Source organism: Globicephala melas, chromosome 12, assembly GCF_963455315.2.
Source record: "Globicephala melas chromosome 12, mGloMel1.2, whole genome shotgun sequence".
Classification (NCBI taxonomy): domain Eukaryota; kingdom Metazoa; phylum Chordata; class Mammalia; order Artiodactyla; family Delphinidae; genus Globicephala; species Globicephala melas.
In genome coordinates this window covers 26,764,124-26,791,968 of record NC_083325.1, presented here as the reverse complement: position 1 = coordinate 26,791,968, position 27,845 = coordinate 26,764,124, and the positions used below count along the sequence as shown (strand labels likewise).

Genomic DNA, 27,845 nt, shown 5'->3' with positions numbered 1-27,845 from the left:
AGGCACCATTCCACTGTGAGAGGCAAGTGGAGAAAGACTGCAGCAGGTTATGGTCAACAAAGAAGCAACAACACAAGGAGCCATGCAAGTCTCCCCAGATATTCCAGGCTTTAAATGTCGCACCCTATTCTGTTCATCAAGCAACATTTATAGTCTATAAAAGTTTTCAAGTTTTCTGAGTAGCTCCACACAGTTGATAACAATTACCCTGTCAGGTAAATTACCCAGCATTTAGCATTTACGCTTATCAGTTTGTCTCTCCTGCTCAATTGACAATCAATCCCTAAAAGTTTATCCAGTGTTACATGGCGTATCTGACAATTCAGTGAAAGGAAATTGGTCAAATCCAACAATAGACTGCCAAAAGAAAGAAATGTCTAATCACAAAAATACTACAACTAATTATAGATAGTGATTAGGTTCTAAAGAGATTATCTCCTAGGTAGATTTTAATAGAAATCTTGAACAGTTTGGGGCCGGGGTGGTGGGGGGGAGATACCCTGATGATTGGGTAATAACAGAACATGACAAAAACACTATAAATTTTCTGCACACACACACATACATACACACACACACACACACACACACACACACACACACACTAACATTACAAGTCTAGTCAGAAGGAAATACACCAGAAAAGGAAGATAGAATTTTTAAAAATAATTTACAAGGGATGTTCTTTATTACTTTTACCAGTTCTAAAATATCATCCTCCTTTAAAAAAATTTAAGACTGGAATGACAGATTATTTCCTTCACTGTTGTAAATACTGCAAATTTATCAGCGGAGCTAAGTATCAATATAATTTTTCCTTAAGCTTGAACACATAAGGGAGCACTAAAATAGATTGTAAACCTCATTTGACCTGATTTTATAAAAAGTCACTCTGGCTGTCTTCGGTCCTGTTCTGTCTCCAGGTAGATTTCCAGGGTAGGCTTGTGTCACTTGGTCCATCTATAATAGGTCGGATAGGGTAGTCTGTAGTAACTGCCAGGATACCACCTTCTGTTCTGCGCTGCTTGACTGCCATTTGGCTTTACATTCCAAGAGTACCTCCTGTGTAAACAGTCCTCTCCGTGGGGACCAGGAGGAGGAATATGGCCTCTCTGGTAAATGTTCTGATTCTGTGAAAATTTTCTTAAACAAAACAAAAGTAATACACCATTATTAGTTTAATAAATATATATAATAAGCTTTATAAAATTATACATAGATACTCTGGTTCTACTGTTTTCTACCTGCGTGATTTTAGCAGATAAAATTGCTTAATCTTTGGATTTCGTAGTTCTTTATAAAATAGAGCTAATAATACCTTCCATCTTCATGGATTGTTTTGAAGGTAAATTAAGATGATATACTTCAATTACCCACCACAATGCCTTGGCACACTGTAGGTTCCCAGAAGCCTTTCCATCTTTCCCTATAAATGCCCATACTATTCTAATCAGATACATTCTCTCCAAGTGTGGCAGGGTTGACATGAAACAGAATAAGCTATTTATTTTTGAAACCAGGAACCTACTTTCACTTCATAAGTAAATACATATATAAATTAATTATAAAATGTAGAAATTCTAACCTTGGCACATGCAGCAAATTTGGAAAATTAAAATTTAATTGTTTCAAAAGCAACATCAGTAAATCTAATACAATCATACAAAAGAAAATTTGGAAATCTGAGAAAAGCAAACACCCCCAAAAACCCCTCAATCCCACTTAATCTAAGTAAACTGGTTAATATTTACTTTTGGTCTTTTTCCCCCTAACATCTTTTTTTGACTGCTGAATCATAACCTATTATTTTCACTTATCATAAGTAAGCTATCACTTTCAATGGTTTTATAAAATATCATAGTATGGATATAATAATTTACTTAGCTATTCTTCATCATTAGAAATGCAAGCTGCTACCAATTTTTCCACTACTGTAAATAATGCTGGGATTAACATCCCAGAACATATACAACTGTATCCTAAGCATCTAGTCCAGAGTCTGATACATAGTAGGGAGTTTGAGAAATGTGCTGAATGATTAAATGCACGTAGATTTTTCCATATTTTTAAGTATTTCTGTAACCTCATGGTGGAATTACCAGGTATGAACATTTTTATGGCTATTACAGTTATGTTTCAAAAGGGCTATACCATTTTTTAGTGCCCTGGCAATACAAGCAACCTTTTTGAAATGTTTACATCTGCTAAAAATGCCAAAATATCTTTTTGAAAACTGAAAGTTTACAATGTGCTAAAGTACTTTATTAACTCATGTAATAATCTACAACAATCCCAAGGTATATGTTATTAAAATTTTATTTATAATATTATTAAAATTTCCATCTAACTGATAATAAAATAGGAATTTAGAGATCTTACTCAAGAGCATATACAGGGGGGCTTCTGGGAAGATGGCGGAAGAGTAAGACGCGGAGATCACCTTCCTCCCCACAGATACACCAGAAATACATCTACACGTGGAACAACTCCTAAAGAACACCTACTGAACGCTGGCAGAAGACCTCAGACCTCCCAAAAGGCAAGAAACCCCCCACATACCTGGGTAGGGCAAAAGAAAAAAGAATAAATAGAGACAAAAGGATAGGGATGGGACCTGCACCGGTGGGAGGGAGCTGTGAAAGAGGAAAGGTTTCCACACCCGAGGAAGTCCCTTCGTGGGTGGAGACTGCGTGTGGCGGAGGGGGGAGCTTCGGAGCCACGGAGGAGAGCACAGCAACAGGGGTGTGGAAGGCAAAGCGGGGAGATTCCCGCACAGAGGATCAGGGCCGACCGGCACTCACCAGCCCAAGAGGCTTGTCTGCTCACCCGCCGGGGCAGGCGGGGCTGAGAGTTGAGGCTCGGGCTTCGGTCAGAGCGAGGGGAGAGGACTGGGGTTGGCAGCGTGAACACAGCCTGCAGGGGGTTAGTGCACCACGGCTAGCTGGGAGGGAGTCCGGGTAAAAGTCTGGAGCTGCCGAAGAGGCAAGAGACTTTTTCTTCCCTCTTTGTTTCCTGGTGCACGAGGAGAGGGGATTAAGAGCGCTGCTTAAAGGAGCTCCAGAGATGGGCGCAAGCCGAGGCTAAAAGCGCGGGCCCCAGAGACTGGCATGAGACGCTAAGGCTGCTGCTGCCGCCACCAAGAAGCCTGTGTGCGAGCACAGGTCACTATCCACACCCCACTTCCAGGGAGACTGTACAGCCCGCCACTGCCAGGGTCCTGGGATCCAGCGACAACCCCCCCCCCCCGGGAGAACGCACGGCACGCCTCAGGCTGGTGCAACGTCACGCTGGCCTCTGCCGCCGCAGGCTCGCCCCGCGCTCCGTGCCCCTCCCTCCCCCCAGCCTGAGTGAGCCAGAGCCCCCGATTCAGCGGCTCCTTTAACCCCATCCTGTCTGAGCGAAGAACAGACGCCCTACGGCAACCTACACACAGAGGCAGGGCCAAATCCAAAGCTGAGCCCTTGCCAGCTGTGAGAACAAAGAAGAGAAAGGGAAATCTCTCCCAGCAGCCTCAGAAGCAGCAGATTAAAGCTCCACAATCAACCTGATGGACCCTGCATCTGTGGAATACACGAATAGACAACGAATCATCCCAAATTGAGGAGGTGGACTTTGAGAGCAAGATTTATGATTTTTTCCCCTTTTCCTCTTTTTGTGAGTGTGTAGGAGTATGCTTCTGTGAGAAATTTTGTCTGTATAGCTTTGCTTCCACCATTTGTCCTAGGGTTCTATCTGTCCGTTATTTTTTCTTTTCTTCTCTTAATTATTTTTTTATTTTTATAACTTTATTATATTTTATCTTACTTTATTTTATTGTACTTTATCTTCTTTCTTTCTTTTCTTCCTTCCCTCCTCCCTCCCTCCCTTCTTTCTTTCTACTTTTTCTCCCTTTTATTCTGAGCTGTGTGGGTGAAAGGCTCTTGGTGCTCCAGCCAGGAGTCAGTGCTGTGCCTCTGAGGTGGGAGAGCCAACTTCAGGACACTAGTCCACAAGAGACCTCCCAGCTCCACATAATATCAAACGGCGAAAATCTCCCAAATATCTCCATCTCAACACCAGCACCCAGCTTCACTCAACAACCAACAAGGTACAGTGCTAGACATCCTATGCCAAACAACTAGCAAGACAGGAACACAACCCCACCCATTAGCAGAAAGGCTGCCTAAAATCATAGTAAGTCCACAGACACCCCAAAACACACCACCAGACGTGGACCTGCCCACCAGAAAGACAAGATCCAGCCTCATCCACCAGAACACAGGCACTAGTCCCATCCATCAGGAAGCCTACACAACCCACTGAATCAACCTTAGCCACTGGGGACAGACACAAAAAACAATGGGAACTACGAACCTGCAGCCTGCAAAAAGGAGACCCCAAACACAGCAAGATAAGCAAAATGAGAAGACAGAAAAACACAGCAGATGAAGGAGCAAGATAAAAACACACCAGACCTAACAAATGAAGAGGAAATAGGCAATCTACCTGAAAAAGAATTCAGAATAATGATAGTAAAGATGATCCAAAATCTTGGAAATAGAACAGACAAAATGCAAGAAACATTTAACAAGGACCTAGAAGAACTAAAGAGGAAACAAACAATGATGAGCAACAAAATAAATGAAATGAAAAATACTCTACATGGGATCAATAGCAGAATAACTGAGGCAGAAGAACGGATAAGTGACCTGGAAGATAAAATAGTGGAAATAACTACTGCAGAGCAGAATAAAGAAAAAAGAATGAAAAGAATTGAGGACAGTCTCAGAGACTTCTGGGAAAACATTAAATGCACCAACATTCGAATTATAGGGGATCCAGAAGAAGAAGAGAAAAAGAAAGGGACTGAGAAAATATTTGAAGAGATTATAGTTGAAAATTTCCCTAATATGGGAAAGGAAATAGTTAATCAAGTCCAGGAAGCACAGAGAGTCCCATACAGGATAAATCCAAGGAGAAATATGCCATGACACATATTAATCAAACTGTCAAAAATTAAATACAAAGAAAACATATTAAAAGCAGCAAGGGAAAAACAACAAATAACACACAAGCAAATCCCCATAAGGTTAACAGCTGATCTTTCAGCAGAAACTCTGCAAGACAGAAGGGACTGGCAGGACATATTGAAAGTGATGAAGGAGAAGAACCTGCAACCAAGATTACTCTACCCAGCAAGGATCTCATTCAGATTGGATGGAGAAATTAAAACCTTTACAGACAAGCAAAAGCTGAGAGAGTTCAGCACCACCAAACCAGCTTTACAACAACTACTAAATGAACTTCTCTAGGCAAGAAACACAAGAGAAGGAAAAGACCTACAATAACAAACCCAAAACAATTAAGAAAATGGGAATAGGAACATACATATTGACAATTACCTTAAATGTAAATGGACTAAATGCTCCCACCAAAAGACACAGATTGCCTGAATGGATAACAAAAACAAGACCCATATATTTGCTGGGTACAAGAGGTGCACTTCAGACCTAGAGACACATACAGACTGAAAGTAAGGGGATGGAAAAAGATATTCCATGCAAATGGAAACCAAAAGAAAGCTGGAGTAGCAATTCTCATATCAGACAAAATAGACTTTAAAATAAAGACTATTACAAGAGACAAAGAAGAACACTACATAATGATCAAGAGATCGATCCAAGAAGAACATATAACAATTGTAAATATTTACGCACCCAACATAGGATCACCTCAATACATAAGGCAAATACTAACAGCCATAAAAGGGGAAATCGACAGTAACACATTCATAGTAGGAGACTTTAATACCCCACTTTCAACAATGGACAGATCATCCAAAATGAAAATAAATAAGGAAACAAGCTTTAAATGATACATTAAACAAGATGGACTTAATTGATATTCATAGGACATTCCATCCAAAAACAACAGAATACACATTTTTCTCAAGTGCTCATGGACCATTCTACAGGATAGATCATATCTTGGGTCAAAAATCAAGCCTTGGTAAATTTAAGAAAATTGAAATTGAATCAAGTATCTTTTTCGACCACAACGCTATGAGACTAGATATCAATTACAGGAAAAGATCTGTACAAAATACAAACACATGGAGGCTAAACAATACACTACTTAATAACGAGGTGATCACTGAAGAAATCAAAGAGGAAATTAAAAAATACCTAGAAACAAATGTCAATGGAGACACGATGACCCAAAATCTATGGGATGCAGCAAAAGCAGTTCTAAGAGAGAAGTTTATAGCAATGCAATCCTACCTTAAGAAACAGGAAACATCTCGAATAAACAACCTAACCTTGCACCTAAAGCAATTAGACAAAGAAGAACAAGAAGAACCCCAAAGTTAGCAGAAGGAAAGAAATCATGAAGATCAGATCAGAAATAAATGAAAAAGAAATGAAGGAAACGACTGCAAAGTTCAATAAAACTAAAAGCTGGTTCTTTGAGAAGATAAACCAAATTGATAAACCATTAGCCAGACTCATCAAGAAAAAAAGGGAGAAGACTCAAATCAATAGAATTAGAAATGAAAAAGGAGAAGTAACAACTGACACTGCAGAAATACAAAAGATCATGAGAGATTACTACAAGCAACTCTATGCCAATAAAATGGACAACCTGGAAGAAATGGACAAATTCTTAGAAATGCACAACCTGACAAGACTGAATCAGGAAGAAATAGAAAATATGAACAGACCAATCACAAGCACTGAAATTGAAACTGTGATTAAAAATCTTCCAACAAACAAAAGCCCAGGACCAGATGGCTTCACAGGCGAATTCTATCAAACATTTAGAGAAGAGCTAACACCTATCCTTCTCAAACTCTTCCACAATATAGCAGAGGGAGGAACACTCCCAAATTCCTTCTACGAGGCCACCATCACCTTGATACCAAAACCAGACAAGGATGTCACAAAGAAAGAAAACTACAGGCCAATATCACTGATGAACATAGATGCAAAAACCTCAACAAAATACTAGCAAACAGAATCCAACAGCACATTAAAAGGATCATACACCATGATCAAGTGGGGTTTATTCCAGGAATGCAAGGATTCTTCAATATACGCAAATCTATCAATGTGATAAACCATATTAACAAGTTGAAGGAGAAAAACCATATGATCATCTTAATAGATCCAGAGAAAGCTTTTGACAAAATTCAACACCCATTTATGATAAAAACCCTGCAGAAAGTAGGCATAGAGGGAACTTTCCTCAACATAATAAAGGCCATATATGACAAGCCCACAGCCAACATCGTCCTCAATGGTGAAAAACTGAAAGCATTTCCACTAAGATCAGGAACAAGACAAGGTTGCCCACTCTCACCACTCTTATTCAACATAGTTTTGGAAGTTTTAGCCACAGCAGTCAGAGAAGAAAAGGAAATAAAAGGAATCCAAATTGGAAAAGAAGTAAAGCTGTCACTGTTTGCAGATGACATGATACTATACATAGAGAATCCTAAAGATGCTACCAGAAAACTACTAGAGCTAATCAAAATTTGGTGAAGTAGCAGGATACAAAATTAATGCACAGAAATCTCTGGCATTCCTATACACTAATGATGAAAAATCTGAAAGTGAAATCAAGAAAACACTCCCATTTACCACTGCAACAAAAAGAATACAATATTTAAGAATAAACCTACCTAAGGAGACAAAAGACCTGTATGCAGAAAATTATAAAACACTGATGAAAGAAATTAAAGATGATACAAATAGATGGAGACATACACCATGTTCTTGGATTGGAAGAATCAACATTGTGAAAATAACTCTACTACCCAAAGCAATCTACAGATTTAATGCAATCCCTATCAAACTACCCTGGCATTTTCACAGAACTAGAACAAAAAATTTCACAATTTGTATGGAAACACAAAAGACCGCGAATAGCCAAAGCAATCTTGAGAATGAAAAACGGAGCTGGAGGAATCAGGCTCCCTGACTTCAGACTATACTACAAAGCTACAGTAATCAAGACAGTATGGTACTGGCACAAAAACAGAAAGATAGATCAATGGAACAGGATAGAAAGCCCAGAGATAAACGCACGCACATATGGTCACCTTATCTTTGATAAAGGAGGCAGGAATGTACAGTGGAGAAAGGACAGCCGCTTCAATAAGTGGTGCTGGGAAAACTGGACAGGTACAATTAAAAGAATGAGATTAGGGCTTCCCTGGTGGCGCAGTGGTTGAGAATCTGCCTGCCGATGCGGGGGACATGGGTTCGTGCCCCAGTCTGGGAAGATCCCACATGCCGCGGAGCGGCTAGGCCTGTGAGCCATGGCCGCTGAGCCTGCGCGTCTGGAGCCTGTGCTCCGCAACAGGAGAGGCCACAACAGTGAGAGGCCCGTGTACCCCCCCCAAAAAAAAAAAAAAGTATGAGATTAGATCAAATCCCTAACACCATACACAAAAATAAGCTCAAAATGGATTAAAGACCTAAATGTAAGGCCAGAAACTATCAAACTCTTAGAGGAAAACATAGGCAGAACACTCTGTGACATAAATCACAGCAAGATCCTTTCTGACCCACCTCCTATAGAAATGGAAATAAAAACAAAAATTTAAAAATGGGAACTAATGTAACTTCAAAGCTTCTGCACAGCAAAGGAAACCATAAACAAGACCAAAAGACAACCCTCAGAATGGGAGAAAATATTTGCAAATGAAGCAATTGACAAAGGATTAATCCCCAAAATTTATAAGCAGCTCATGCAGCTCAATAACAAAAAAACAAACAACCCAATCCAAAAATGGATAGAAGACCTAAATAGACATTTCTCCAAAGAAGATATACAGACTGCCACCAAACACATGAAAGAATGCTCAACTTCATTAATCATTAGAGAAATGCAAATCAAAACTACAATGAGATATCATCTCACACCAGTCAGAATGGCCATCATCAAAAAATCTAGAAACAATAAATGCTGGAGAGGGTGTGGAGAAAAGGGAACCCTCTTGCACTGTTGGTGGGAATGTGAATTGATACAGCTACTGTGGAGAACAGTATGGAGGTTCCTTAAAAAACTACTAATAGCGGCTTCCCTGGTGGCGCAGTGGTTGAGAGCCCGCCTGCCGATGCAGGGGACACGGGTTCATGTCCCAGTCCGGGAAGATCCCACATGCCGTGGAGCGGCTGGGCCTATGAGCCATGGCCGCTGAGCCTGCACGTCCGGAGCCTGTGCTCTGCAACGGGAGAGGCCATAACAGTGAGAGGCCCTTGTATCACAAAAATAAAAAATAAAAAAATAAAAAAATAAAAAATAAAAAACTACAAATAGAACTACCATATGATCCTGCAATCCCACTACTGGGCATATACCCTGAGAAAACCATAATTCAAAAAGAGTCATGTACCAAAATGTTCATTGCAGCTCTATTTGCAATAGCCCGGAGATGGAAACAACCTATGTGTCCATCATCAGATGAATGGATAAAGAAGATGTGGCACATATATACAATGGAATATTACTCAGCCATAAAAAGAAACGAAATTGAGCTATTTGTAATGAGGTGGATAGACCTAGAGTCTGTCATACAGAGTGAAGTAAGTCAGAAAGAGAAAGACAAATACCGTATGCTAACACATATATATGGAATTGAAGAGAAAAAAATGTCATGAAAAACCTAGAGGTAAGACAGGAATAAAGACACAGACCTACTAGAGAATGGACTTGAGGATATGGGGAGGGGGAGGGGTAAGCTGTGACAAAGTGAGAGAGAGGCATGGACATATATACACTACCAAACGTAAGGTAGATAGCTTGTGGGAAGCAGCTGCATAGCACAGGGAGATCAAGCTCAGTGCTTTGTGACTGCCTGGAGGGGTGGGGTAGGGAGGGTGGGAGGGAGGGAGACGTAAGAGGGAAGAGATATGGGAACATATGTATATGTATAACTGATTCACTTTGTTATAAAGCAGAAACTAATACACCATTGTAAAGCAATTGTAGTCCAATAAAGATGTAACAAAAAAGAAAAAAAAAAAAAGACCAAAAGACAACCCTTAGAATGGGAGAAAATATTTGCAAATGAAGCAACTGACAAAGGATTAATCTCCAAACTTTATAAGCAGCTCATGCAGTGCAATAAGAAAAAAACAACCCAATCCAAAATTGGGTAGAAGACCTAAATAGACATTTCTCCAAAGAAGATATACAGACTGCCAACAAACACATGAAAGAATGCTCAACATCACTAATCATTAGAGAAATGCAAATCAAAACTACAATGAGATATCATCTCACACTGGTCAGAATGGCCATCATCAAAAAATCTAGAAACAATTAAATGCTGGAGAGGGTGTGGAGAAAAGGGAACACTCTTGCACTGCTGGTGGGAGTGTGAATTGGTACAGCCACTATGGAGAACAGTATGGAGGTTCCTTAAAAAACTACAAAGAGAACTACCCTATGACCCAGCAATCCCACTACTGGGCATATACCCTGAGAAAACCATAATTCAAAAAGAGTCGTGTACCAGAATGTTCATTGCAGCAATTATACTCCAATAAAGATGTTAAAAAAAAAAAGATCACATACAGGGTGAACAGCAGAGCCAGGATGCAAACCCAAGTCCAGCCTGACAATCAATACACTGGACTACCTTGTCAAAAACTTGCTAAATTAATAGCAAAATAGCAAAAAGTATTGTTTAATTGTACTGAGGTTTTTCCTGTTTCCCATGTAAAAGTATGTTTGTGATTTATATGTTCAACCCCTTTGCAAGTTTCTCTACTGGAATTTTACCATTTTCCCTATAATTTGTATTTACTCTTTAAATAAAGCAACCTTCTTTGTTCTGAAAACTATACCACTATTACTGCAGCCTAAGAATGTAAGATCCTTTCTGACACTCACATCAAATTATTGGCTTAAACTAAGTTTAAGAATCAATGAAAATTTCTAAGTCCTCTTCCCAACTGCCTCTGAAAAATCACCTATTCCCCCTCCTGTACTTGATTTTCCGTCCTAAATGCAAAATATGGAACAAACAATACCTCCTGGTTGACACTGATCAGCAAGAAAACACCAGTTCTTCACATTATAATGTGTTTGCACTAATTTATAATATTAATTTCTATTTCAATTCTAGAAAAAGGGAAAGCAGAGATACCTTTCTGATTGCTGCGAATCTTGGGTCTGGGTACGGAAATGCCGAGATGTTGGGTAACCTGGGGTCTGATGTAGGTTATACTTCAGTCCTTGGTTAACAGACTTATTAGCTGTGTGAACTGGTTCCATCATACGCGCTGAGTCTTCAAAACCACTTGTTCTGGATACACTGGAATCCCGATTCCTCAAACAGAATGTTTCCACAAAATATTACTGGTCTGCAAATTCAGTAGCCAATTTAGTGACTATATTTTGGCCCGTGAAAATAACAATTCCATCCTCCCCCCATTCCTATTTGTTTAGGCTTCCTCGAGCAAGTAAACAAGCTATAAGAAGAAGGGATATGTGCAGCTTAAATTATATAAAAATAGATCTTCCTAACCACAAATATCACATATAAAATGCAACTTACTTTCTGATGGGACCATTCCGAAGGTCTTCAATGTAGTTTTGTCTTTCTAAGCAATGTCCACGGCTCCTATTGAATACTGAGGAACGGATGAATTGTTAGAGATAACTGTACAAAAAGCAAATCTTTCCCAGAGAAAGCAGATTAAAGATGAAATCCAGGGACTTCCCTGGTGGCACAGTGGTTAAGAATCAACCTGCCAATGCAGTGGACAGGGGTTCGAGCCCTGGTCTGGGAAGATCCCACATGCCACGGAGCAACTAAGCCCATGCACCACAACTACTGAAGCCCACGTGCCACAACTACTGAAGCCTGTGTGCCTAGAGCCCATACTCCTCAACGAGAAGCCACTGCAATGAGAGGCCCGCGTACCGCAACAAAGAGTAGCCCCCGCTCGCTGCAACTAGAGAAAGCCCGCACAGCAACGAAGACCCAATGCAGCCAAAAATAAATAAATTAATTAAATAAATTAAAAAAAGAAAAAAAATGCTGAAATCCACTGACTAATTATTCAGGCTGTTATATCTCGCTATTTCCAGATACATCCCTTTCAAAACTTTTGGTAAACGCTTATCTTATGTCTGAACAAATGAATTACAAACTTTTCTCTTTTTCCAAAACTTAAGAAATTCCCCTACACTTCTACCTTCAAATTTTGTAAAAACGGAAAAGTAGTGACAACCCTTATACTTACATTCAATTGCATCATCTGGCCACATGCCTTCTACATCAATCAAATATCTACAAAACAACAAAATTCGAGTCATTTGTAAATAAAAAGAAAAGAAAATCAAGGTTTTGCAAAAAAGGTCCAATTTCGCTTTACAAATATAGATATAAAAATCCTAAGAAAGTATCAGCACATCTAATCAATAATTATTAAAGAATGATATATACCATGATTACAAAAAGGCTTTATTCCAAGGATGCAAGGATAACACAACTTTAGAAAATTTATTAATATAATTATTTACATTAATACAATAATTTAATTAATAAATGAAAGAGAATAAAATACATGACCAAACTGGCAGATGTTAAAAAGTTATCTGATAACATACAACACTCAGTTTTGTTTTTTTTTTTAACACTCAGTTTTGATCAAAATGCTTTGTACACTCAAAACAGGAGACTTAATATGACAGAGTATTCATCAAGAACCAACAAATAACAAAAGACAAATTAGGATAAATATTAACATCATATCTAAAAAACCCTATCTAACCAACCATAGGAGCCAGAAACTTAGGAATCACCATCACTGACAGCTATTTCTCCCTCGCCCTCATCCTCAACCCACCACCAGTGCTAACAATGATACTGCCTACATACCTCTAGAATCTGTCCACATCTTTCCACCAAAATGACCACCATACCCTGGTCCAAGCCACCATTATGCCCAATTTCTACAAAAGTCTCCTAACTTGTTTCCTCGCTTCCACTTTCTCCCTGCGGTGTATTCTCCACTCTGTAGCAAAATGATAGGTTGAAAATGCAATTAGGTATGTTCCACACACTCACGTTCAACAAAAAAAGTTCAATGGTTTTCTATTAAAGTCTGAAACCTTAAACATAAGCCTGCACAATCGAGCTCCTGCCCACACTTGTAGCTCCATTATAATCACATGCTCCCCCAACAGCCCCACCTTCCTGGCCAGTTCCTCCAACACACCATATGCTTTCCTCTTATAGGGTCTTTTGCTATTCCTTATGCTCAGAAATCTCTCTCCAACGTCCCTATCTGCTTAATACCTACTCATCCTTCAGATATCAGCTGAAACATCCCTAAATAAACCTTCTCTAATCTCCATGATGAGATCAAATCCTCCCTAAAATATGCTCTCATGGTACCATGTTCCTCTCCTTGGCACTTGTCAGAGTTGTAATTCTACATGCAGAGTATGATTCTTGAATATCTATTCCCTCTCTGGACTGTTAGAATTCACAAAGGGCAGGTCAAGTCTCTTTACTCACAAAATGTCACAAGTCTTTTTGCTAGCACCCAGCACAGTGCTTAAACATAACACATGCTCAATAAGTATTTCCTGCATGAACAACCATAAATTGGTACAGTGTAGCAACAACCACAAAAAGCATAAGGGCACCAACTCTTTGATGCAGAAGTCCCATTCTGAGTGAAGTTAACTGAGACAAAGCATATATATTCAAAGGTGTTCACACAGCAAGGTTCATTACTTTGATGTTTTATAATATCAAAAACTTCGGACTTTTATATGTTCATCAGTAAGCAAAGGAAAAATGCAGCCTTAAAAAAAAAATAAACAAATGGGACCTAATGAAACTTAAAAGCTTTTGCACAGCAAAGTATAAACAAGATGAAAAGACAACCCTCAGAATGGGAGAAAATATTTGCAAACGAATCAACAGACAAAGGATTAATCTCCAAAATATATAAATAGGTCATGCAGCTCATTATTAAAAAAACAAACAACCCAATCAAAAAATGGGCAGAAGACCTAAATAGACATTTCTCCAAAGAAGACATACAGATGGCCACAGGGCACATGAAAAGCTGCTCAACATCACTAATTATTAAAGAAATGCAAATCAAAACTACAATGAGGTATCACCTTACACCGGTTAGATGGGCATCATCAGAAAATCTACAAACAACAGATGCGGGAGAGGGTGTGAGGAAAGGGAACCCTCTTGCACTGCTGGTGGGAATGTAAACTGATACAGCCACTATGTAGAACAGTATGGAGGTTCCTTAAAAAGTAAAAATAGAATTACCATGACTCAGCAATCCCACTGCTGGGCATATACCCAGAGAAAACCATAATTCAAAAAGACGTATGCACCCCAATGTTCAATGCAGCACTATTCACAATAGCTAGGTCATGGAAGCAACCTAAATGCCCATCGACAGATGAAAGGACAAAGGTCCGTGGACGGACCTAGAGACTGTCATACAGAGTGAACTAAGTCAAAAAGAGAAAAACAAATATTGTATATTAATGCCTATATGTGGAATCTAGAAAAATGGTACAGATGAACCGGTTTGCAAGGCAGAAATAGAGACACAGATGTAGAGAACAAACGTATAGACACCAAGGTGGGAAAGCGAGGCAGGGCGGGGGTCGGTGGTGGTGAGATGAACTGGGAGATTGGGATTGACATATATACACTAATATGTATAAAACAGATAACTAATAAGAACCTGCTGTATAAAAAATAAATTTTTAAAAGTCAAAAATAAATAAAAATAATAAATAAATAAATTAATTAATTATTTTAAAAAAGAATGAGGTTGGAAGACTGTCAAAACAGCACACAGATCACACACTCAAGCCCCGGAAGATGGGGAAATGCCTTAAGTCCCCCACTTCGGATGACATCTCCCTGCCTCACAAGTCTCAGTCCGACTGGGCTAGCTTCGGCAAGGGGACGGAGCTGGATCAGGAGCCGCTGCTGTCGTATCTGGATCAAGTTCCAGTTTTGGTCTATCATCCAACACCTAGCCAGACTCGCCTAGCAACTCAGCTGAGAGGAACAAAATAGGAAAGAATAGGCCTCATACAGCATCAGCCTAAAGGAGTTTATGACCCTGGAAGAAATGGATCAGAAAAAAAGCCTCTCTCTAGTTCCCTGGTGGTGCACTGGCTAAAGACCCCGCTCTCCCAATGCAGGGGGCCCGGGTTCGTTCCCTGGTCATGGAACTAGATCCCACACGCATGCCACAACGAAGAGTTTGCATGCCACAACTAAGGAGCCCACTGCCTGCAACTAAGACCCGGTGCAACCAAATAAATAAATAAAATAAAATAAAATAAATATTAGAAAAAAGATCCGGGAGTGTGTGATCTGTGTGATGGACTTTGTTTATTACAACCCAATTTGATTTCTGCTGTGTATGCAGATCACCTGGGCTGTACAGATGACTGGCTGACGAGATCCTTCACGGGCCCCTCCTGCATGGAGACAGTTGATGCAGCACTGCTTTTGTCCTACGAGACTAACTGAGCCAGTGTCTCTCACCTGACTTCAAGTGAACCATCATTTTTGGTGGTTTTGATCTTTTCTCGTTGAGCCCAAAGATCCAGGGATTAGGAATTAAGATAATGCATGAAAGTTTCCTAAAAATTCCTAAACGGCTGCAGATGTTGGGGAAAAGTACGTGATATTTTAGAAATTTATGGGGAAAAGTAGGATGCTATTTTTATGTAAAGCCTTCACCCAGTGTTTAAAAATATAATTGTATTTAGATCTTATTATTGCTCTAGTACATAGGAATTGTATAGTGTTACAGCAGCTATATATGTTTAAATTGTGTCGAAGATTAGGATACAGATAGTGGTTGTTTTTCCTAAGTGAGATAACTTTCTTCTTCCCCCTACCCAAATTCTTTTCTGAAGTTGCTGGCATTTGGGTCAAGGTTTTATTAAAAGCTACATTTGATAACATTGGCACAAAAAAAGTAGTTTTAAGCTTGTTTGCACAGTTCTTTTTTTTTTAGAATAAACATAGAGCATTTATTTTTTATTTTATAGGAACTCCACAAGTAAAGGTCCCATTGTTCTTTTGCTGTGATTGTTGTTACTATTGATGTTGCTGTTTTCTGTCTTTGCTGGTTCTTTCTAATCTACCATTTGTCGTTATTGGCATATAATCATCTCATGGTCACAAGATGGTTGCGGTAAAACCAAGTATCATATTCTCACAAAACAAGGAGGAAGCAGAAAAAGAGTCCAAATGGTCATTTTCCTAATGCATATTTATCTTTCTTCAGAGAAAAATATCATTCTCATAAGCACAGTAACAGCCTTCCCCTAATTACTCATTTGCCAAAACAGACTGATATGACCATTCATAAGACAATTCATGGCAAAGAGGCATATAATAATGACTGTCTTAGGCTAACAAGGATTTATCCACTAAAGCTGAATGCTTCACTCCTCTAAAAAATCATAAAGTTCTATGAGCAAGGAAGAACTACTAAGTGACTGTTAAGTAAACCATCAGAATTGTTTGTCCAAGACCATATGATTCATTTTTTCCATTGGAAATGGAATTCATTGCCTTAGGTCTTTTTAAATAGTGTACTATTACTGTTGGGGCTGGCTCTGTGCTTGAAAACCAGTTTATTTATAACCTGTTACAAGTGCTATATTTGTTTGCAGTTAAGAAATGCAGAGTGATCTCCTAGCTTGTAAGCAAACTGAGATTCATTGTCCCTCTTCTATAAAAAAATGAGTTAATGTGTCCAGAAACTAACTCTAGTAAAGTGGGGTTTAACATTACCCTTTCTTATGTGTTTCATCTGATTATTTTGGTTGTTAACATGGTGATAATTAAAAGTTAAGGTAAATTTTAAATATTAAGAATTCTGATTTATTGAGCTTGAGTTATGCCAACATGCTTATGTAAAAATGAAAGTGGCACCATGGTTAAACTGACAAACGTTTCTCAGTTGTAACAATTTTGATTTATTCTTTCCTGTGACCTCCTTCCCTGTTGTCTTCAACCACAGCAAAAGGATACTGCATGTCTTCTTATTGTAGTGCTGAGGTTACTGAAGTTATATAAAACACATCTGTCTGTTTCTTGGAAGGAAAGTCCTGCTAGTTGACTGACAATTGTAAGCAGGGAGAATTAAGATAAATGTGTTTCATGTTTTGCACACAAATGCAGAATTTGTATAATCATGACTTCACAGTTGTGATCTCAAAAAAGAAGGAATTTCTCCTTTATACTTTTCTTGCAATTAATGTAAGAACACTCTGAATCTCTAAGCTTCTGAAGTGTTAGAAGTACAGATGGGCTACTAAACATGTAGTTGTAATGTTTTACCCATTTAGCATGTGTTTATTTTTCCTTATGTACTCAAAGGTGACATATTTGTTCAGCTCAGTGATATTATAGCTAAAAAAATCATTCATTAGTAAAAGGAGAAGCAATCTCAACCTAACAAATCAGAAGTGTTTCTTATTATTTTATACTGAGTTGAATATTTGACTCAACACTTTTCTACATACAAAACACAAGTCTCTTGAAGGGTTCTTCATAAGTGCATTATAGAAGAATTTAGTATGTCATAAGCACTTAAAGATTTCACATTCAACTGTAGTAGTATCCATGTTGGTTAATTTTCTTACAAGCCCCATGATGAGTTTGAGAAAAATTGAAAGAATTAGAGTATCAGGTTCTATTAAATTGTTACATGTATCTTGCTTAAGTTTTTGTTCATTAATTTATATCCAACTACATAAAGCAAATTTGGGAAAAAACATATTAATAAATAAATAAGAATGAGGTCTCCAAATATTTTCATAGGAAGATGTCCACCATATATTAAATTATAAACCAGAATGTCTAAATACTATACCATTAAATCACATGTACTGTCAGTTCTGTACATCCAACCGTTCCATATCCTGCAGATATGGGAGGCCGACTATACTACACCATTTTACATACAGGACTTGAGCATCCGAGGATTTTGGTATCTATGGGGAGCCCTAAAACCAATCCCCTGCAGATACCAAGGGACCATTGTATATGCTTATATCTGCATTTTTTACGTCTGAAAAAATATGTGCTAAATTATTACTGGTGGTAACCTCTGAGTAGGGGGCAAAATTGCCTTAAACTTCATACATTTCTCTGACTGCATTTTTTTTTTTTTTTTTTTTGCAGTACGCAGGCCTTTCACTGTTGTGGCCTCTCCCGTTGCGGAGCACAGGCTCCAGACGCGCAGGCTCAGCGGCCACGGCTCACGGGCCCAGCCGCTCCGCGGCATGTAGGGATCTTCCCAGACTGGGGCACGAACCCGCGTCCCCTGCATCAGCAGGTGGACTCTCAACCACTGCGCCACCAGGGAAGCCCTTCTGACTGCATTTTTTGCATTCAGCTTACATTAGCTTACATTACTATTGCAAACAGAACAATTTAAACATGGTCTGCCTCTTGGGGTTGCAACTCACCTGCAGATGAGGTAGCCAGTCCTGTTTAAACCATGGGTACAGTGGACACCAATAAGTCTGTCTATAAAACAGGGAATATGGAATTAAGTAAGCGAAGTAGATACACTACAAAAAAGTTATACAATTTTTCTGAAGAGTAGCATTTATTAATTACCACAACACTACCACTATCCTGAAAAGGAAAAACTCTGAAGAAAGGAGTGTTTTTGAAGGAATGTACTATGAAGAATTAACTACTATAAAGTCAAAATTCATTGTCTCTGGGAAATTTTGCATAGCCTCCAATCAGATGCAATAGTGTGGACTGGAGAATGCCCATCAGGAACTGATTTGACTATAGAAAAAGGGGGTGGAAAAAAAAAAACAGGCTATCAGAAGAAGAGAATTTGTTTTTGAGTGAAACAAATGGAATGCCTTCACTTTTAATGCTCAATATTAAAAAGTACAAACGGTTTCTGAAGGGCTCTTGGGGTCCCAAAGCACTTCCATTCCTTCTCTCATTCACTGCTCCTCACACGCCACGGGTCTATGTGCCTGTGGAGACCTTGGTTAAGTAGCACCGTTCTTATTTCACAATGAAAAAGTAAGGCTTGAGACGTAAGCCCAAGCTGCACAGCAGGCCAACAGAAAAAAGACTAGAATCGAGTCTCAGATTTTTCCAACTACGCCACAGTGTTTCGTGGTCCAGCACTTAAAAAAAATTATAAGAGAAAGTAAATAAAAAACAACAACACGTAGCTGATCTCTGCAAAAGGTATGTCTGTGACTAGGTGGTGTCTGGCATTTGTCATCTCCTGCCTGGATTACTACCGCCCTGCAATTCTAGCAATCTCTTTTATTTCAACTGATCCTCCACATGGAAGATGTTATCTTTCTAAAATATAAACTTGGCTGGATTGCTCTGTTGCTTAAAAATCTTCACTTAGCACAGAATAAAGCCCAAGTTTTTAGCATAGCATTGAGAACTCTTTATAAACAAATATCAGTGTGTCTCTCCAACTGAATTATAAGTTCAAACTATGACTTACAAGGACCTACATCATCCACCTCCCTCCTTTGCCCCGCCAGTCTCCCCTGATCTCATTCTCTACTGCCCTGCCCTCACTCACTTTCCCCTGTCCAGCCACACTGGCTTCCTTACTATTCCTCAAACATGCCAAGCACAGTCGTGCCTCAGGGACTTTGCACCTACTATTCCTTCTGCTTCAGAACACACCCTCCCACCCCATCTCCACTCTCCCAGAACACACCCTCCCACCCCATCTCCACTCTCCCAGAACACACTCTCCCACCCCATCTCCACTCTCCCAGATAGCCAATGGCTTGTTTCTCACTTCAAGGCTCTGCTTAATCGACATCTTAATAGAGGGGACTTCCCTGATCACCTACCACATTCCCTCACCTCTTCATCTTCTTTTGTTATTCTCCAAAGCATTTACCGCCACTTGACACTCCATGTATTTACTTATTTATTTATCTCTCTCCCCCACTAGAATGGAAAGTACGTAAGGGCAAGAACTTTGTTCTGTTCCTACTTCCTAGAACAGTTCCTTCAACTTAGAAGGTGTTATACAAATATTTGCTGAAAATCAATGTATGACTTCTTTGCCCTTTCACACTACCCTCTAGTCACACCAGAGGCTGCCCCTCCAGAGCACAAGTTCAAGCCCTGTGCCTTCTGTACCTGTCCCCAATACCTGGGCTGTCCTTTCCTCATTCCGGCAAAATCCTCTTCCCCCAAGCCCAGCTCAAACGCTGTCTCCTCAGTCAGGCCTTCCTCAATTTCTCCTCTATATTGCTGCTGCACTTGATTCTTCTATTATAATTAACCCACTTATACTCACTACATGTTTATCTTCCTAGATAACTGTAAGTTGCTACTGAACAAAGACTTCTACTCACCTCTGTATCCCCGTGCCCTAACAACAAACCTATGAGGCTCTCGGTGTTCACTGAAACAATTTATTTTCTGAGTCTCTACAAATTCTAGGGAGTGCATAGTATAGTCTCCTCCTCATTATCAGTGAGCCTGGCACCTGTGGGAGGGCCTTACAGCAGAGGAAAGTCACCAATGGATCATAACTAAGGTCCTGAGACTGCAATGGCAGACAGCATGGTGAAGTTGGCCCACTGCATGCAGAAGACCCTCAGAGGAGTCAGCATATGCAATGGACTACACTTGGTATAACACGTGAACAATCAAGGTTTACAAACGTGTTCTCATGCACTTGTAAGGATCTTCTAGCCGACGCGGAACAGACAGAACACACACAAAGGAGGCTGGAGGAAGGGAGTAGGCCAGCAGCTGCGCCCTAACATCTTAAGAGGTAACATTTCTGTGACTACAGTTTAAACAAATCAGATAATTTGCCTCCTTTCTAGACACCCTGGTTATCACAGGCAAGGCCAAGCCTCTCAAGTTTTAAAGCTAAAGTATAGGAAAGATCTGTGAATAGGGCTGAAGATATTTAAGAGCTAGTACCTGCATTAAGCAACCAGGTTACAGAATGAAAATTTATCTTGAAATTCCAGTCTCGCCCTCCTCTCTCACCTCCTATCCCCTATCTTCCCACCTCCATCTCTATTCCTTCTCCCCTACTCCCTGTTTTATGTATATATGTGCATCATTTTATATATACACGGAATATTTACTGTCTGTTATATTTATTTAATAAAGTGCACACTCCTCAGGCTAAATTTAGAAAGAGGACAAAATGAACACTTTCACATGGGCGTCAGTGGTGTTCCAAAGACAAAAGATTCCTCAGTCTTAAAACATGGCAAACACCACGTTCCTTCTGATAGTTAGATGCTAGAAAAAGGCAAGTGGATCCTTAAAATTCACACGCTATTAAGACCTACTATCAACAGAGTAGATCTTAAAGCAGAAACAAGAAAACACCAGCCTTTTAAGTTCTTCCTGTCTGAAGATAAGAATAAGAGGTGGTAGTGTTCTTCCTCACTTGCACCCGAAGTGTAAAAGCGGCAAAAATATCTTAAACACATATATGATGAGGAAGCCCCTCTTCTGGTCCACTCTCTTTTGTTTTGCTTCTAGGGATCTGTCTCACTCCAAAACTTCGCTTTTGGTTTTCTTTTTTATATACGCTAAGAACCTGAGAGTCTTAACCTTTTCTTCCACCTCTCAACCAATAAATAGGACAAAAGAACATTTTTTTAATGTATTTTTCCATTCAAAGTTTTAAAAAACAGATAAGTAAGCTAGTTCAGTTGATATTTCTCACAAAAATCACTTTCCAAACTAAACTAAATTGTGACCATAAACAGGAAAAACACCGTACTCTATTAGCACCATCTGACATTTCCACCTTAATGTTACCAAACACAACTTGACACTAATGTCAGAACTATTAAAAATGTTAAAAATCCCCAACCCCACTCAAAATGCATACCAAAGTTCAGGGAAAGGAAAAAAAAAACAAAACAACAACTCACCATTATCTTTATTTTCCTTCAAAAACCCATTAACAGCACACTGGAATTTAAAAATAGTGTCATCATCTGGCACCTGATGCCCAATTGTACAAATTTTTAAATAAGGAACACTTTCTGGTAAGTCCTATAAGGCAAAACCATGAAAATATGTATTACTTCCTTTGTAGGGAAAGAATAAAAAATTAATTAGAGAAGGCAGAATATAAACCAGGAGAGTACATTAAACTTAGTATGTCAGTCATTCTGATAAGAGCCATTTTTTCCAAAGCTGCTTTAACCAGTAATTATCACTTGGTTTTCATTAAAACTGCAGAACGGACAGTTACCAGGCATGCAAAAGGAAAAGCAAATCTATGTGAATGAATGTACATGTAACTCAAAATGATATCAACAGTTCTACCTACATTTATGTTCTATCTTACATTTCAAGGGCATAAAGCGGCTGTGATTTAAGTAGAGTAGTAGAATACAGTCAGAAGAACTTGGATTCGAATTAAGAAACAGAGCAAATTTCAGGCATTGTTGAGAACTGGTATTCTTGGGGTGGGAGAAAGTAGACTATCAATAGAAGACAGAAAAGGATAAGTGAAAATTCTGTAGTTCTGAAAATAAATGGAAAGTAGCAGTATGAACCTATGATATATTTTATATTAAAAACAAACATACGTAATTCCTAGCTCTGAGCACTGAAAAAGTCTAGAAAGAACTGATGTCATTTCAAAAGGACTCAGGAGTCACTGAGAAGCTCCAACTGGCCAAAGATAGGGCCTCAGTTAGAATAATAACTGTAACGGAGTCCACGGTGATAGGAATAAATAAAATTTTACAAAACTGGTCACCACTGGAGGATATTTGTGAATCAACTCATTATTTTGAAACCTGTTAAATAAAAGAAGAGAATCATGCCTCTACAACTGGGCAACCAAACAGCTGATGAGGGGAATCTTCTCCTCGTACAAATATACCCAGCTAATAAGTGAAAAAAAGAACAACAGAATTCACCATTCTTTGAAGTCTCAACTGAATTAATGGATGTAGGTATGAATCATCAGTGACTGCTAATACCACAGAAAGACACAATTATATATGTCTCCATGGAAGAACACATCATCACCTATGAAACTGTCTTGCCAAAACAAAACATGCAAGCTTCATTCAGACCAACTACCAAGTTACAGGAAATAAAGGGACTGAAGAATATGTTACCAACACATGGAATGTAATCATCAACATCTAGATGGGACAAATTACCTGGTTTCTTTAAAAACAAAATTCAAGGAGGAAAAAAAAAGTGAGAGAGACATGGAAGGAGAACCTATAGATTAAACAAGACTTCAGAGACCTAACCATCCACGGCAAAGTGTGGACCTTATTTGGATCTAATTCAAAATTCTTATAAACAATTTTTTATGACGTTTAGGAGACAACTGCAAATTTGAGCACTCCCTGGGTATTTAATATTAAAAAATGATATTAAGGAATAAAAGTCCTATATTTTAAATGCACGTACCAAAAACGTACAGGTGTAATTACATGCTGTCTCGGAGCTGCTTCAAGATAATATGGAATGGGGTGAAACAGGTGGGGGTATAGATAAAACATGACAGCCATCAGTTGGTAAATAAGAAAGCTGGATGAGTTCATGGGTATACAAGGAACACTCACAGTATTTTTATACTTTTGTATATGCTTAAAATTTGTGATAATTGTTTAAAAACAAGACGACACTGTAGAAAACAGTCTGGCACTTTCTCAAAGGTTAAGCGTAGAGCTACCGTATGATCCAACAACTCTGCTACTACCTACGCTGCACATCTAACAGAACTGAAAGCAGGGATTTGAACAAATATCTGTACACCAATGATCATAGCAGCATGATTCACAATACCTACAAGGTGGAAAACAACCAAGTGTCAATCAACCGTTGAATAACAAACTATGGTCTATATACACACAATGGGATTTTCTAAGCCAAAAAAGAAACAGCATTTCGTTAGGTGCTATAACATGGATAAACCTTGAAAACATGATGTTTAGTGCAATAAGCCAGACACAGAAGGACAAATACTGCAGATTCCACTTACACGAGGTACCTAGAATAGGCCAATTCACAGAGACAGAAAATAGAATAGAGGTTACCAAGGGTTGGTGGGAGGGAAAATGGGGTTGTTACTGTTTGATGGTTACAGAGTTTTTGTTGAGGATGATGAAAAAGTTTTGGTTATAGACAGCGGTGATGGTTACACAACACTGTGACTGTACTTAATGCCACTGAACTGCATATTTATAAATGGTTAAAACAGATACTATTTCTCTATATTTTACCACAATAAAAATAAAGAGGAATAACTGAGTTGAAATTTCAATTCTTCCTTTTCCGAGAGTCAGTTTCATCGTCTGTAAAATTAGTAATTGTAGTTGTCTATCCTCTGAGCTTAGTGCAGAGTAAGCACTCAGCAGGAGATATCAGTACTACTTCCACTTCAACAGCAAAGGATTGTTGTGAAGATTAACTAAGTCAATGCATGTGAAAGAACTTTCTAAATGGCAAACTGATACAAATATTAACAAACATTAGGTGTTACTGTCTCCCAAGGCCATGGAACAGGTCAGAAGAAGGATAATTCTTTTGCACTGGAATGTCCTACATGGGTCAAGAGAATATATGGGTTCTGTACTATATCAGAAGGTATTAGGAAAAGAAAGCATAAAACTTAGAGAACAATTGTCTTTTACCGTGATGCTTAAACGTGCTCAGGCAACTGCTTAAAATAAGTGCTAAAGACATAATGGACATACCTTTCTTTCCTTTTAGACTACTACTATTTTTACTAAAAGTTTACTTCATTTTCAAAATATAGAACATGGAAGCTTATAGAATTTCTTAAGCATATCTAGAGCCTACTGCCAAATACTACAGTTCAATTCATATCTTTAATCTCATTTTGAAACAGCAATTACAAATGTGTATTTAAGGAAACCACTAGCTTCCCTTTTTGAACCCATGAAAGAAGGCCAGGATTCACCTTAGCATAAGATGATAACTACTGAATTACTATCAATTATTACAGTATCAGAAAGAAGGTCATTTTCAATTACGGGTTCCATTTACCTCTGGCTTATAATAGCGGCGAGTATATGTTAAGTCAATTATCAGCCCAAGTTCTTCATTCTGTTCTTGGATTTTGTTAAAAAGATCCAAGGGGGAAAAACATTCTTCTGGAGCAAGATTCTTTTCAAAACTCTGTCAGAAAGAATAAAATAAGAAAGAACATGTGTTTAAAATCCTTTATTATATTATCCATTTATTCAAACCCTGTGATGCTAACATATGAGATTAAAAGTAATGTCTCCTCCTCTGGAATTTACAAGCGATATTACAATCCTTTCTTCCAGAGAGATTAGAAGGAAAAAAATAAGTTCACTTCTATATATTTATTTCTAGGTTTGTTTATTTCATGTTGGTCTCCTAACCAGACTGTAAACTCCCAGAAGGCAGGGACCACATCAATTTTGCCTACCACTGTACTGTCAGCTCCAAGCAGAGTGCCAGAAATAAATACTTCTTGAATATCTACATATAGGAAGGATGGCTTTCACTGCTAAATATTCTTTCATGTATTTGGCTTATACATGTACCCTGTTCCATTGATCTCTTTGGTTATTCAAGTGTCAGCAACACACAGTGTTTGTTAAATTAGTAGACTAGTTTTAGAGCAGCTTGAGATTCACAGCAAAACTGAGCAGAGTACACAGTTCCCACTTATATCCGCTCTCCTTCATCCCACACAGCCTTCCCCATTATCAACATTCCATATCAGTGTGCTTCAATTGTTAGTATTCATGAACCAACACTGAAACATCATTATCAATCAAAGTCCATAGTTTACTGCATTCATGGTACAAGTAAGTGACTATTTCTTTATTTCTAGTATAGTCATCCCCAAACATTTACATACTGAGATACCTATTACTTTCTTAGAAATTACTTTATTCTTTATTTATAGTTAGGGCATTACATTGTTTTTTTAATTAAGTACAAAAGTAGGTTGTATTTATCTATGAATTCCATTCTGGATAGTAAAGGAGGTATTAAAAAGTATTCGCTAAAAAATAGGGAAAACGGAGTACGACGGGGTTGAGAGCTAGGGATCTATATGGTGAATTCAGATTTCTGGAAGCATACGGTATTAACTTTTGCTTACCTTTTTTAAAGGAACTTTGAAAGCAATGAAACGAGTCCCAGGCATCCGCTGTCCAACTGGGAGATAGTCTTTCCACCTGTTAATATATTTTTTGTTAGGCAAATTTTATGTTAGGCTGTCTCCCTGCATAGGATGAAAGCGCCTTGAAAATGGAAATCATATCCCTCTAGGGTAGGTCCCTGTTCTTTCTGCTTTGCATTTTGCTGCTCCACTTATCAACCCCACCTAGTAATAACCTATACTTCCCTTGTTCCTGTTGTCCCATCTTGATAACAGATAAAAGGCAACAAAACAATGCAAAGGTCTCAACAAATAAGGGATATCTAAAACCAGAGATGACCAGAACTTCTGTATCACTAATAAAACCTAGCCCGATGTTGGATACTAAGGTATCATTAATACATGAGTGTTGACTGAAATAGTTTAAACTCAATTTTTTCACTTCACAGTTTATTTTTAGTCCTCATACAAAACCTGATAATAAAATTCCTTAATGCTAGGAATCACAGTGAAAAATAATATCTGAACTGACTTCTGTAAGATGAGTTAGAACTAAGGTTAATTCAGTGTATCTGAAGCATTGAAAGTGAGGGCAAAAGTGGCACAAGATGGGGCCAGAGAAGCAGAGGATTCTAGACCACGCACAGTCTTAAAGGCCAACAGTTTGTTTTCTCTTCTCAAAACAATGTTTCTGAGCGATGTTTCTGAGCAATGTTCCAACTTGCTTTTAAGGTTTCTTGTATGAAGAATGGATTGGAAGATATATGGACACTAGTTAGGACCTCCTTGCAACAGACAGGCAAGTTCAGTATTAGGATGTTGAGGAAGAGCTGACAGATTCAAAAGAAATTCAGGAGATAAACTGAAGCGGGCTTAATGGGGTATGAGATGGAGGAAAGGAAGGTCTTAGGGAATTAAAGGGTTTACTGCACACATGAGCATCAAAATTAATCATTTGAACGTACAGAGGTAGATCTCTCAAGTAACACCGGTTAGGAAGCAACAGTACGCCCTTTATAATTCCTAGAGACAAAACAAATCAACTGTTTCAACGGAAAATTCGGCGGTACCGGTGCGTTTTTTCACTCAAACTTAGTTCCAGTTCCTCTTACTCACATTTTCTGTGCCTAAACAACACAGCTTGAGGAACTGAAGGGGATTCCATCCTGGTAATTAAGGAGGGTCCCCAACACTGACAGTCCCATCTTAAAAAGCAGTCCCCCTGCATTTTACCCGAGGAGCAATGGCCAGAGCCTCCCTTTTAAAACGATGGGGAGAAATCAGAACATCACACACTGTCCCTTTCAGCTACTGTGAACTGAGCCGCGAGACGACCAGTACCCCCCCTAGCACAGCGCGGACGGGGCAGCGCGCGGGGGCCACTGTGACAGGCGACAGCACAAGAGACGAAGCCCAGGCCCAGGGGCTCTGAGCTCCACCGGCAACGCCCAGGGGCCAAGGTGTATTACCTTTCCGGGATGTGGTTTCCGCCCTTCTTCTTGGCCGACGAACGTCCAGAATATCCGCGACCCTGACCCCAGCGCCCGCGGGCATGATGCCACTGGCTCATGTGACCCCCAATATGCCGCCCACCCAACGCCAAGAGTGCCAAAGTCGCCAACCCGGCGGCCCCGGTGCCAGCACAAGGCCACGAACCACAGGCACCTAGGCGTTACCTCACGCAGCTCGCGGACC

At 39.1% G+C, this 27,845-nt stretch overlaps 1 protein-coding gene and 1 pseudogene across 2 annotated transcripts; one reads left to right on the top strand and one right to left on the bottom strand.

The window, feature by feature from the left end:
- Positions 1-509: 509 nt before the first annotated feature.
- On the bottom strand, positions 510-27,845 carry DUSP11 (dual specificity phosphatase 11). Of its 2 annotated transcripts, none has more exons than XM_030877590.3 (9): positions 27,620-27,845; positions 26,151-26,226; positions 25,058-25,189; positions 21,946-22,069; positions 18,490-18,550; positions 12,240-12,286; positions 11,549-11,624; positions 11,138-11,326; positions 510-1,143 (listed from the first exon to the last, which is right to left on the bottom strand). In XM_030877590.3, the coding sequence occupies exons 1-9, from the start codon at positions 27,718-27,720 to the stop codon at positions 948-950; spliced, it is 1,002 nt and encodes a 333-aa protein (XP_030733450.1). In that variant the 5' UTR covers positions 27,721-27,845; the 3' UTR covers positions 510-947. The 2 variants fall into 2 exon arrangements, with proteins under 2 accessions (XP_030733450.1, XP_030733452.1); XM_030877592.3 differs by having other exon boundaries at positions 515-1,143; positions 11,138-11,320.
- On the top strand, positions 14,867-16,086 carry LOC115864115 (RING finger protein 11-like; annotated as a pseudogene).

Excerpts from the sequence above, each read along its gene's own strand:
- DUSP11 (XM_030877590.3), bottom strand. The coding sequence starts at position 27,720 with ATGAGCCAGTGGCATCATGCCCGCGGGCGCTGGGGTCAGGGTCGCGGA. Across the intron at positions 25,190-26,150 it reads TCAAAGTTCCTTTAAAAAAG|AGTTTTGAAAAGAATCTTGC; the intron begins GTAAGCAAAAGT and ends TCTTTCTGACAG. Across the intron at positions 1,144-11,137 it reads GATTCGCAGCAATCAGAAAG|AAAATTTTCACAGAATCAGA; the intron begins GTATCTCTGCTT and ends GTTTTGTTTAAG.